This window comes from Microtus oregoni, unplaced genomic scaffold, assembly GCF_018167655.1.
Source record: "Microtus oregoni isolate MIOR12 unplaced genomic scaffold, Mior012 000032F_ref0000030, whole genome shotgun sequence".
NCBI classification, from domain to species: domain Eukaryota; kingdom Metazoa; phylum Chordata; class Mammalia; order Rodentia; family Cricetidae; genus Microtus; species Microtus oregoni.
In genome coordinates this window covers 9,604,780-9,617,440 of record NW_024543091.1, presented here as the reverse complement: position 1 = coordinate 9,617,440, position 12,661 = coordinate 9,604,780, and the positions used below count along the sequence as shown (strand labels likewise).

Genomic DNA, 12,661 nt, shown 5'->3' with positions numbered 1-12,661 from the left:
GTGAATTCTCTTTCTAAAAGCCTGATTTTTACTGCCACCTAGTGAGAGCCTTTGAGGATATTAGACAAGGCGTTACCTCTGAAAATGACCTCTGGTGGGAGAACCCAGTGATTTTTGTGACCCAAAGGAAAAGTTCTTTGGCATATAAATGTCTATGTTTGTACAGTCACCTCATTGTTTAAAGGGAATAAATACTTAACAGCCTTTTGCCTTGCTCCTGGCAAAGTTACACAGGAGATACAACAACACTTCTCTGTTCACTTAATTAACATTTGGGTCTAGTCAGGTAACTGATAGCCCTTGGCAGTGGTTGTGCCCACAGCTGGAATGGGGAATGCAGAGCTCCCACTCCCATGCAGGCAGGCCCATGTTGCTTGGTGACTCTGCCCCGCCTTAGTCATTCAACTTCCTCCATGCTTTCTTTGGCTCATTTTATTAAACTGGACCATAGCCTCAGCATTCTTCTCAAGGCTGCAGGTACACACATGTTTGTCACATAAGCTTCCAAACTGTTGTTTTTAAAACTACAGATGAAATCCAGATTGACTACCCAAGTCAGACTTTCCCATGCTGTTTCTATAACATGATAAAGGACAAGGCATTTTGTTTCCTCCACTTATTTAGGTAAGATTGGATATGTGGCTTCCAAACAGAGGTCAGTCCCTTCCCTTAGAAATGGTCGCACTTCATTTAAAAAGAGGCTGACTTAACTGCATTATCTACTTCCCATCTTAAATACAAACATTTCTAGAATGGACCATTAAACTCTAGTACTTAATACCTGGCTTTAGTATTCCATGAGTGCTCTGGGAACCCAGCCTTGTTTAATACTGAACCAGGGAAGCAAGTTACTGAAACACAATTCCAGAGGGACATTTCTGTGTGTGAAGAAGACACAGTTCTCTATTCTATTTAAGGCGTGAATTTAATATTCCCCATAACATTCCACTTTAAAAAGTTATAGTCACAGATAATTAAAATGTGTAATAAATGAGATGAGTTCACAAACAGCCACAAACGTTCCTGACTAGAACAGAAAGCACCCCAAAAAGGATGGGAATTTTTTTAGTTAATGGAAGACTTAACTGAACAAAACGAAACAGCTTCAGATTATTGAGCTTGCCGAGGGCTAGTGGTGCTTGCCTGTGTGTAACCCCACTGCAGAAGGGCTGTAAGTTCAGGGCATCCTGGGCTCCGTAATGAGATTTACAAAGAAAGTAAATCTTCAGTCTTTGGACTTTTTGAGAGCCATTTAATAAATAAAAAGGTCATGACCTGCTATGAGTTTGTTGGTTTTTTTCCACTTAAGAAAATTATGTGGCTTCAAAACTGAATTCTAGGTAAACTGTAGATTCGGTTTCTAACATCTGTGTATTTATAGTTCCTCCTGTGCCTCTTGTCGGTGTCATGATAACATTTCCTCCCATGTGATCCTTTAAGAGGAAAGCAAAAGCAAGAGCTTGCTGTGTTGTGCCTCTGCTGAGGTGTCAGCGCCTTGGTTTTGCTTCTCCACTGAGGCAGCACCTCCAGCGATGTTCCGCACTGCTTCAGCTCCAAAGCCAGGGGGGTGGTCAGGGAATCTACTTCATGTAACTGAGACGTTAGGAATGGAATTTTCAAATTTCAGTTGCTGTTTTTCTTAGATTTTTCTAATCCTGACTTTCTAGGATGTATCTACTATCTACTGCTGTTTCCCAGGCTACCTGAGAAAAGTCAGTCAAATCATTCAGGGAAAATGTTCATTACATTATCTGCAAACCAAAGATAGTAACACACAGTAGCAAACACAGAAGTCCCAGAAAGGAACTAGACCAACTAAGAAACACAAGCCCAACAGAACCATCACAACACCTGGAAACACTTGGATCTTTTAAATCTCAGAGGTTTTTAAAGTAGCTCTGCATACCTTTCCCCCACGTTCCTGTCTTTATTATCCTCTCACCTTCATGACCCTCTGTAAATTTAGTAAGTGGGTGGCAGACACTGCCCCACATGCTTGGGATTTAAAATGGCAAGACTAAGTCCTATAGCTCAGCCTTAAGTGATAAGAAAGACCACAGTCAATAAACCATGCTTTGCTTATCCAGTCTTCCCATTCCACATGGAGTCCTTACTACACATAAAGTGCATGCATGTGTGTGTGCATGTTTGCTTACTTCCTTCCTTGTGTGCATAGACAGAGACCAACCTCAGGTGTCATTCCTCAAGAGCTATCCACAAAGGTCACTCACTCATTGGCCTAGAGCCAGTAAGCCTTAGGGATCTACCTGTCTTTGTTGCCCCAGCTCCAAGACTATAAACACATGCCAAATTTTGGAGGTTCAAGTGATCAAACTCAGGTCCGAGTGCTAACAAGGCAAGCATCTCACTGGTCTATATCCCTGACCTCACAAGTTGGTTTCTAAGTCCCATGTCACTGGTGGAGCTACCTTGCCTTGCTTGTCAGTAACCTCATCTTCAGCCCTCCTCAATTTTTACTGTGGCCTTTGAAACCCATTTTCCTTGATGGCTACAGCATTGCTTCCCATTGTCTTGATCTGCGGGGGCTAGGGAGGTGTCGGTGCTTGTAACTGACGTGTGCCATTCACGCTAGCACTAACATGGAACCCTCAGGAAGATCAGGACACCGGCCATTTAAACACTTGTTTCAGTAGCCAGTTGCCCATGTGGTTCAGTAGGTGTGTCCCCATGGAGCTTGTTTGATGTCAGAAGGGATAGTTAGCCGACAGAAATCTCAAGGTCCAAATCAGGAGCAGAAGGAGACGGAGCACGAGCAAGGAACTCAGGACCACGAGGGGTGCACCCACACACTAAGACAATGGGGATGTTCTATTGGGATCTCACCAAGGCCAGCTGGCCTAGGTCTGAAAAAGCATGGGATAAATCCGGACTAGCTGAACATAGCGGACAATGAGGAATACTGAGAATTCAAGAACAATTGCAGTGGGTTTTTGATCCTACTGCACGTACTGGCTTTGTGGGAGCCTAGGCAGTTTGAATGCTCACCTTACGAGACCTGGATAGAGGTGGGCAGTCCTTGGGCTTCCCACAGGTCAGGGAACCCTGATTGCTCTTCGAGCAGATGAGGGGGGGGGGGGACTTAATCGGGGGAGGGGGAGGGAAATGGGAAGCGGTTGTGGGGACGAGGCAGAAATCCTTAATAAATAAATAAATTTAAAAAAAAAAGAAGGGATAGTTAAAATATAGAGTTAAACCATCAGAGCTGAGACTGCTCTTTCAAGGGGTAAGCACATAAATTATTTTCTGCATCAGGCCAAACAACTTTTTGTTGTTTTTGTTTTCAAGACAGGATTTCTCTATGTAACAGCCCTAACTGTTCTAGAAGTCACTCTGTAGACCAAACTGGTATCGAACGCACAGAGATCCGCCTGCCTCTGTCTGAGTGCTGGGTTTAAAGGTGTGCGCCACCATGCCCAGCCCAAGACAACTTCTAAACAAAGCTCATCTCTAAAGCCTTCTTATCTGTGACCCCTTCTTCTCAGACTGACTTCTTATGGGGTCTGACGATGAATTTATGTTGTCATTTTAATCATTTTTATTCTTAAACAGGTGACATTCCAAGCCTGCAGCATATCTGAAGCCAGATACCTTTATGATCAGCTGGCCACTATCTGCCCAATTGTTGTAAGTAGAATGTATGTCTTCCTTTAAACATATCTGTGAAGAAAATAAGACCACAGGTGCTATTTAATGAACTAATAACACATAGAGAACTGAGGAGTCAAGCTATTGGTATTTATGATAATACTAAGTTTGAGTATGAACATCCTTTCTCCCTGTGCTAAGTATGTCCCCATGTTGCAAAAGAGAAGATCCAATAATAAGTAAAGCCTTGGAGTCCTTCTTTGTAAATTCTGTTTATGAAACAGCAGCTGGGAGCTACCAGTAGAGCCTCAAGGACTGCATGGGCTGATGAACGGGTGGGAGCCTCCCCGTGTGTGCAGCACTGTGACCTGCATTTGCTCACTTGTGTTTTTAGATGGCTTTGAGTGCTGCGTCTCCATTTTACCGAGGCTACGTGTCAGACATTGATTGTCGCTGGGGAGTGATTTCTGCATCTGTAGATGATAGAACACGGGAGGAGAGAGGCCTGGAGGTAGGAATGTTTTTCTCCTTAATCTTTTGCATCACGCAGGTAATGTGTGCATATTGCACATACTTGCATTTTGAAGCCTCTCTTAGATGTTTACCCTCTGGGTGTTCACATAAGGGAAGAGAATACAGGTGGTGAGCCTGGCTTTGTTTTAAGTGGGTATGTGAGGAGAAAGGTGGGTGGTTAGTTTGGGGAGGGAGGCAGTTTTTATCCTTGCTTGAAATCTGTATTAGTTGTTGCTTCTTTTAAAAATAGTGGTAGAAGTCACACTGACGGCTGTTTTACCAGAAAGTCCTGGCACTGCGCGAGTGCTGTATGTCCAGTGGAGTCTGTTAGGAGGCGCTGTTGTCAGATGGCTGTGCCCCGTCAGGACAGATCAGCACTGTTAGCATTTCTCGTCACACTCCAGAGTGTGTGTCACCATAGCCATGGAGAGCCAGGCGCCCAGGTTCATCGTAGATGAGACTCTCTAGGACAAGAGCCTGACTGGACATCAGTGTTCTTAGAGGTTTCCACAAAGGATGTCTCCACTAAGGGCTTTTCTGCTCTGCTCCTGTCATAATCACCCACAAATTGTTGAACATACTTTATAAATAAAAACAAGCTTACAATTTTATTATTGTGTGTGAAAGAGAAAGCGTTGGGGAGTGCAGGTGTTCCTCAGCTTGTGTATAGAGAAGTCAGAGAACAACATTGTAAGTCATTTTCTCCACCATAAGTTCTAAGGGTTGAACACAGGTCACCAGGCAAATGTGCTTCTATTGAATTCCTGGGTGTTAATTTTAGACCATGTCTTCTGTTTTAGCCCCTGAAGAACAATCGCTTTAGGATTAGTAAATCTCGGTATGATTCCATAGATAGCTACCTATCTAAGTGTGGGGAGAAATACAATGACATTGACCTGACCATCGATCAAGAGATCTATGAGCAGCTCCTGCGGGAAGGTGAGCAGCCCTCCTGCTAACCCAATCATATGTGCACCTTTTGTTCTTGAAAGCGCTTTGAACTTTTGCTGACTCCTGGTCTGGTTTCTGTTTTTAGTGTGAAGTCTCTAACTTTTCTTATGAGGCTGCTTGTTCCTAAAGTTTCAAGTTCCAAATACTTGTGAGATCTTCTTGACTTTTAGCAAAAGGAACTTTTTGGAGCTCTGTATCTAGGTCCACACCAGTGCCCAGCAGGCATTGTGTGAGGAGTGAGTAAACTCCGACTCTTCCCCAGTGTCCATAGGATAAAATCCTGGGCAAGGTGAGAACACTGAACCACCCAGCCACTTCCTACGTCTAGACACCCTGTCTTCAGTCTGTGGACTTAGAAATTGTACAGGTGCCTTCCCTTTGCAGTTAGTCCCTACGATCTGTCTTTGCAGGCCTTGATCATCTTTTGGCACAGCATGTTGCTCATCTCTTTATTAGAGACCCACTCACCCTTTTTGAAGAGAAAATACACCTGGATGATGCCAACGAGTCTGACCATTTTGAGGTATCTCCCATTCAAATGAATTTCACTTCACAAACTTTTGTTTTCTAACAGGTCACACTCAACAAAGTCCCAAAGTTGTAACTTTCTCGTATTTGTAAATTGGGAGGTATTAGGTATAGATAGACAGTAAACAGTCTTCGTCCCTCATTAAATACACGTCATCTGTGTTCTGAATGTGTAGAAAGTTGATTTTGTTCTATTTCTTTTTGTTATAGAATATTCAATCCACAAACTGGCAGACAATGAGATTTAAGCCTCCTCCTCCAAACTCAGATATTGGATGGAGAGTAGAGTTCAGACCCATGGAGGTGAGACACGTGCTTCCACTCAGAAGCTCCCTTCTGACCACTCCCCACCCGCCTAATGTTCTCCTCAGAGGGCTCTGAGTTCATTCGAAAGCAGTAGGAATCCAAATGTGCCTATGAATAGCAACTCCAAAAGCCACTGGGAGCTGTTATCAGAGCGTGGACCTGGAGAGAGGGCTCCAGCCTCAAAGGGGGATGATGAAAGTGCTCAGGAATAATGCAGTCTGGAGGGCTAGGGAAGGGGAAGCTGGGGCAGGCAGTCGATCCCTAACGGTCTGGTCTTCACCACAGGTGCAGTTAACAGACTTTGAGAACTCGGCCTATGTGGTGTTTGTGGTTCTGCTCACCAGGGTGATCCTCTCATACAAACTGGATTTCCTCATCCCACTGTCCAAGGTAATGATGGGTGGTTAGAGCCATGAGCATAGACAGTGCAGAGGTGTTTACTTACTGTGTGCATTGTGCAGTTCCAGCCTGACGTTACATAGAGTTTTCTTACCTATCAGGATAAACTGTCTCTGCTTTGTCTCTGCTTTTCCCCCTAGGACCAAATTTATCTCTCGAGGCTTTGTTTAAAGACAATGGCTGGAGATGGTCCCACAAACTAGTGCCACCCCCTAAAAGTCTGTTTGGTCTACGATGTCAAAATTAGGATGATTGGAGGATTACCGATAGAATTCAGGCAAAGGTCTCAGTGCAACCAAACTTGGGATGTTTATGGAGGATGTGATTTAGATTACCAAATTAAGAGTTATAAATCTCACCCCAGGAAGACCAGAGAAGAGGCTTCCTGGAGGAAGTTGGCCAGTAGAGTTTTTGAGCCTGCCCTTGCTCAGAGGCCACAAAGCTTTTGTGTGTGGTCTGAGGCAGTCGTTAAGGTGGTCCAGGCCATGAGTTCTTCTTGACATAATAATGGATGGGAAAGACTGTTAAGTAGAGTGGAGGCTCTGCTGCTGTGGACTGCTGCCAAGGAGTCAGGCCATAGAAGAATCAGAGGGGCTTTGTCAGAGCAAATAGGAATTCAGAAGCGCATTGCCCATGGGTGTGTGCTGACTACATCAGATCCACCCAAAGAAAGGTCCTTGTGCGTTACTCATCCAGGCTTCTGTTCCTGAACATGACTAGCTGTCCTAAAGCTGGCAGAAAGCTAAGAAAAAATATCCTTGAGAAGGTTCAGCATTTTCACTTGACAGTCCTAGTGAAGCAGTTAACTTCAGCACCCAAATCTAGGAATTTTATTTCTCCACTGAAATGTCCTGAACAGGAGAGATGGTGAGGACACCTGCAAGGGAGAAAGGGTGACATTACTTCTTGCCAGAGAGATTGAAAGAGCAATGTCTGAGCTCCCTTCCCATCCAAATGAGTTCTCCCTGTTGTTTAATTTAGTGTGTGACCTAGTTTGTTTTCTGTGACTGTGGAGAACACAATGAACAACAGCAACGTAGAGCAGGTTTATTTTATCTTAGGATTCCAGGTCCTAACTCATGCGGGAAGTCAGGGCAGGTGCTAAAGGCTTAGTTGCTTAGCATCCTGCTTTTCTATACAACCCATGATCACCTGTCCAGGAGTAGCACCACCATGATGGGATTGTCCCTTCTCCCACATCAGTCGGCACCAAGAAAATACCCCTCAGTGTTGCCAACAGTCCAGTCTGATAGAGGCAGTTCATCAGTTGAGGTTGCCTCTTCCAAGATGACCCTATCTTCTATCAACTTGACATAAAAAACCAACTAGCATTCTGTGTATGTGGAGCGGGCGAAGAGATGCTGTGTGGCAAGGGCCACTTTCTCATTACTGGATTACATTCTCCCTGTGTGCACAGATGACAGAGGCGCCTGGCTAGCTTTGAGAGATCTCTCCTTTGTTTATGGTTTCCCTCCTTCAGTGTTGGTTTTGTTTAGTGGTAGAGAGGAACTTAGGACTTCGGGCATGGGAAGCTGGGACTCTACAATTCACTTACACTCCGCTGCAGTCTGAGGTCTTGAATAAGGGCTCTGTTCTCATTCAGAAGGCCAAAGGTGCCCAGGATTCTAATCCTGTCACACTGGGGATCGGATACCATTGTGTAGATTTTGAGTTTACATGGACACTCAGTTTTGAGCAAATGCATTCTAATGCTAGACACTGAGAGAATAATACTTTCAAAACAAAGAAAATGGTCTGGAAAGATAGCTGAGCAGTTAGTAGCACTAACTGCTGTTGCAGAAGACCAAGGTTTAGTTCCCAGCACCCACATGGTCATAATCAGCTGTAACTCTAATTTGGGGTCGAGGGGGTTCCAGCACCCTCTTCTAGACTCTGGGCACTGTATCTATCTATCTATCTATCTATCTATCTATCCATCCATCCATCCATCTATTTTGGTTTTTTGAGACAGGGTTTCTCTGTAGCTTTGGAGCCTGTTTTGGAACTAGCTCTTGTAGTCCGGGCTGACCTCAAACTCACAGAGATCCACCTGCCTCTGCCTCCCAAGTGCCGGGATTAAAGGCGTGTGCCACCACTGCCCAGCGTGAGTGATTCTTTACCACCACAAAGAATAAGAAAAATATAACACTATTAATCATCAGCGGCAGAATAGGCTAATGCACTTGGGAAGCTGAGGCAGGAGGATAACAAGTTCAATAATCTTGTCTCCATAAACAAGAACCTGTGTCAAACATAAATAAATATGAAAAGAGCATTTGTTTAAAACTGAAGTTAATTCCAAATGACTGGCTCAAGAGCAAGAAAAAGAAGGAAGAAAACTTATTAGCATTATAAAAGCAGAGCGAGGAACGGAATGTGAAGAGAAATCCACAGAAGAGAAAGCAGTAAAGATAAGGGGCGACAGAAAAGGACTCAGAGGTGGCTGTGCAGGTACAGGCTCTTGCCTCCAAGCCTGGTGACCTGAGATAGATTCCCAGGACCCATGTAGTAGTGGGAGAGAACTGACTCCCACACAAGCCGTCTCCTGACACACAGAAAGATAAATACATGTAAAAATGCTTTTAAGAAGAAACAAGTATCAAATTGCAACACTCTAGTATGGCTTGGTTTGTAAAACATTTCCAAAGCAAGGAGAAATGCTAGAAATAAGAGATACACAGTGACCTTTTAGAAAGGTAACAGGAATAACTTAAGTCTTCAAAGAATTCACGAATGAGTTAACAGGTAGGCAAATGGCATTGGTGACTTTGCCCTTGGTGAGCCAATACTGTATACCTGAAGGAAGCCTGCTGCCCCTTTGCTCACTTAAGTGAGGCAGGCTTGGGGAGAACACAGGCTTGAGACCAAGATCTCAGGCCCTCCCATGTCTCAAGACCTTGGTAAGCCTTAGGAAGGAGCATTTTCTACTTGTGTTATGTAAAGTGAGCTTCTCTTCTGAAGCATCAAAGTGATGAAGGCACTTGCTTGTTCCATCTAAGTCCTTGTTCTCACTTAGTCCTGATTCTCTTTCTCCATTAGGTTGATGAAAACATGAAAATGGCACAGAAGCGGGATGCTGTCTTGCAGGGGATGTTCTATTTCAGGAAAGACATTTGCAAAGGTATCATGTGTTCGGGTTTCTAGGGTCGGTTTATGCTGAACAGGCAGCTGAAGCTCCTCTGTGCTCCCCTTGGTTGGCAGGTGGCAATGCTGTTGTGGATGGGTGTAGCAAGGCCCAGACCAGCTCTGAGCCAGCAGCAGAGGAGTACACCCTCATGAGCATAGACACCATCATCAACGGGAAGGTACGGCCTGGACGGGGCTTGTCATCAATGGGAAGATACAGTCTGGACGGGGCTTATGCGATGAGCACCAGCTGGCAGAGTTTATAATGTGTTCTTCTTGTAGGAAGGGGTGTTTCCTGGACTCATCCCCATTCTGAACTCCTATCTTGAAAACATGGAAGTAGATGTGGACACCAGATGCAGTATTCTGAACTACCTAAAGCTAATTAAGAAGAGAGCGTCTGGTACAGTAGATTTTTCCCCTTTGCTTTGTCTTGACTCTTTACAGTACTTGACTCACCATGCTTAACAGTATGTCACACTCTAGCCATGCTCTTTTTTTTAACATTTGATAATTCTACAGTTGCATATACCTTAAAATCCTAGGGTCACAGTTTTAAATTGAGAGAGAGTTTTCCCCCTTACCTGTAGGAAATAGTGATACATTTTTAAATGTGGTATTTCGATGAGGTGTGGTGGCTGCGGTGCCAGTCTGGTGTCATCTATGTGTATTGCATGTCACTGAATAGCCACAGCTCCAGTAGCCTGCACCGCTGGCTTGTGTGCAGCTCTCAGTTCGTGCTGCACAGCAGCCTTCCGAGGACCCTTGTCAGTCTGAGATCTATTTACAGTGCCTCACTGGCCTTGCCAGTACTTACGCGGGGAGCAGCTCACGCAAACCTCGGTGTGAGTGCTAACACCACCTTGACAAAGGTCATCTGTAAGAGCACATCACCTCCAGAATACTTTATCTACGGCTTCCCTTTTATTCTATGTGCTCCTTAACTGTAGGGACCCTGTAGGCATCATCTGTAGACATAGCCCACTGGCCAAGAAGGACAACATAGCTCTTATAAACAATACTGACCCTCAGTCCCTTAAGAGCTGGTGGTGTCAGCCAATGGGTGGCATCTATCTAACTGGGATGTATATGCCTGTTGCTGTCCTGCAGTCGTCCGTTTGTCCCCATTAGCAATCTTTTGAATGTGGTGAAAGCCATCCTTTTAGCTCTTAGTGTGTGACACTCTCAGGTCATGCAGACTTCACTTTAGAGACATGTGTTTGCGAGTCATCAAATACCCACTTCTTAAAGCACCTAATTTTTTTCTTTCAGGAGAACTAATGACAGTTGCCAGATGGATGAGAGAGTTCATCGCCAACCACCCTGACTACAAGCAAGACAGTATAATAACGGATGAGATAAATTATAGCCTCGTTTTGAAATGTAACCAAATTGCAAATGAATTATGTGAATGTCCAGAGTTACTTGGATCAGGATTTAGAAAAACAAAGTACAGTGGAGGCAAAAGTGAGTCTTCAAACTAGACATCCAGCAGGAAGAGGTGCATTGCTCTCGAGCGAGTGACAGCTGCAGCACTGACTGCTGACCCAGTCGGATGCCGCCAACACCACCATGGCCTGTGGTGTTCCTGTGCCAGTGGCCAGCGGTGCTAGCAGCTTCTTCAGTAGGTAAACCTGAGTTTGTACATGTATATACTAAAGTATTTTTATGATTAACAATGTATTTTAATAACATTGTATCTAAAGTCATAGTGAACTGGCTTGTACATTTTGAATCCTTACTCTGGAGCAACTAGTGTCTTGGCAGTTTTGTAAATGTAATTGTACAATAATACCTGCATTCCAGAGTTTTAAATGTTTACTGTAAATCTTCCTTTAATACTACCTGGGCCCTGATTCACTGAAATTTACTTAAAAATGCTTTCTTGTAACTGTTTTTTGAGTTGCCTCCTTTGCTGCGTACGTAAAATCACTGGATTGCACTGACGCCCGAGGGTGAGGCACCCTGCCCGTGCTGGTCTTTCCCAGAGCAGTCCCACGCTCTCACCACTGGACTGAACTCAGCCGGCTCTTAGAAAAGAAACTCCTTTGGGATTTGTCTAAAATATACAGACTCAGAGTTCATGTGTAGAGAATATTGGGGGTGATTTTGTTTTTGAAAAGCGAAATCATTCCCTTCTGTACACACCAACAGCTCTATCAAAGCTGTGTCTGCTCGTCCACCTCCACCGATTGTCTGGTCACTGTGACCGTGGAATCAGTGCAGCTGCCAAGGTTTCTGTTACTCCTTCTCTGCTTTGCAGTAAGCACACTGGTAGGCTGTCTTCTGACAGCCGTCATTCCAGATTTCCCTGAGGAGTATTCTGCATTCTGCTTGCTTTCTCTGTAAAACTCAGATCAATCATGAAATGCACTAATTTTTGTGAATCAGGACCCTAAATGTTTAATTGTAAATAATTTGTTTTATAAATTGCTTTAGCTTTATCTTCTTCATTGTTAACTCAATTTAACTACTTCAGAAATAACTACTGTAGATTAAGCCAAGCTTTATGGATATAAATATTTACACTGTAATGCCAATTTTGAAAGATTGCAATAAAGCTGCTTCAGCTTAAAACTTTAAGGACTAGGATTGGCTATATATTTCATTTATTTTGGAAATTTAAAGAAAGTCCTTTTTTCCCTCTACAATTTTGTTATGTAAGTCAGGTTGTAAAAAGAATAAAATGTTTGTGGTATAAGAAAATAAAAGAATGGAAATCATGGGCTGACGAAATGTCCGTGATTTAGAGCACTGACTGTTCTTCCAGAGGTCCCAAGTTCAATTCCCAGCAACTGCATGGTGACTCACAACCATCTGTAATGGGATCTAATGCCCTCCTCTGGTGTGCAAGCATACATGGAGACAGAGCACTCATACAAAAAAAAAATGGAATTCATATTCAAAAACTAGTGCATGTATGAGTGGTTTTAAGGGTTTTTAAGTTTTTGTTGTTTTGTTTCTAACTATGTTACCTGGCTACTGATTTTTTTACCCACTCTGTAGATCAGGCTGGTCTTGAACTCACAGATATCCACCTGCCTCTTCCTCCTTAGGACTGTTAAAATCATGGGAAGATTTTTAATTAGGCCTGATTGTGTGGTGTCATTTCATCATTGCAGCTCCCCAATTCTTTAAGAAGAGGACCGGTAATAAAGACAGGCAGATCTCCCTTGGTAGCTAGCTTCCACACACACACCCCTGTAGAACGTGACAGAGACTGCTTTGCCTT

At 43.8% G+C, this 12,661-nt stretch overlaps 1 protein-coding gene across 1 annotated transcript in view; it reads left to right on the top strand.

Annotated features, from left to right (window-relative positions):
* Gclc (glutamate-cysteine ligase catalytic subunit) overlaps positions 1 to 12,012 on the top strand; it is a 43,101-nt gene extending 31,089 nt beyond the window's left edge. Inside the window, exons 7-16 of the mRNA XM_041679794.1 lie at positions 3,571 to 3,645; positions 4,001 to 4,117; positions 4,920 to 5,058; positions 5,481 to 5,593; positions 5,809 to 5,901; positions 6,190 to 6,294; positions 9,343 to 9,424; positions 9,505 to 9,608; positions 9,712 to 9,832; positions 10,702 to 12,012. Of these exons, the coding sequence (XP_041535728.1) occupies positions 3,571 to 3,645; positions 4,001 to 4,117; positions 4,920 to 5,058; positions 5,481 to 5,593; positions 5,809 to 5,901; positions 6,190 to 6,294; positions 9,343 to 9,424; positions 9,505 to 9,608; positions 9,712 to 9,832; positions 10,702 to 10,913 (1,161 nt within the window). The 3' untranslated portion in view covers positions 10,914 to 12,012. The remainder of the gene's footprint in view (positions 1 to 3,570; positions 3,646 to 4,000; positions 4,118 to 4,919; positions 5,059 to 5,480; positions 5,594 to 5,808; positions 5,902 to 6,189; positions 6,295 to 9,342; positions 9,425 to 9,504; positions 9,609 to 9,711; positions 9,833 to 10,701) is intronic.
* The last annotated feature ends 649 nt before the right edge of the window (positions 12,013 to 12,661 follow it).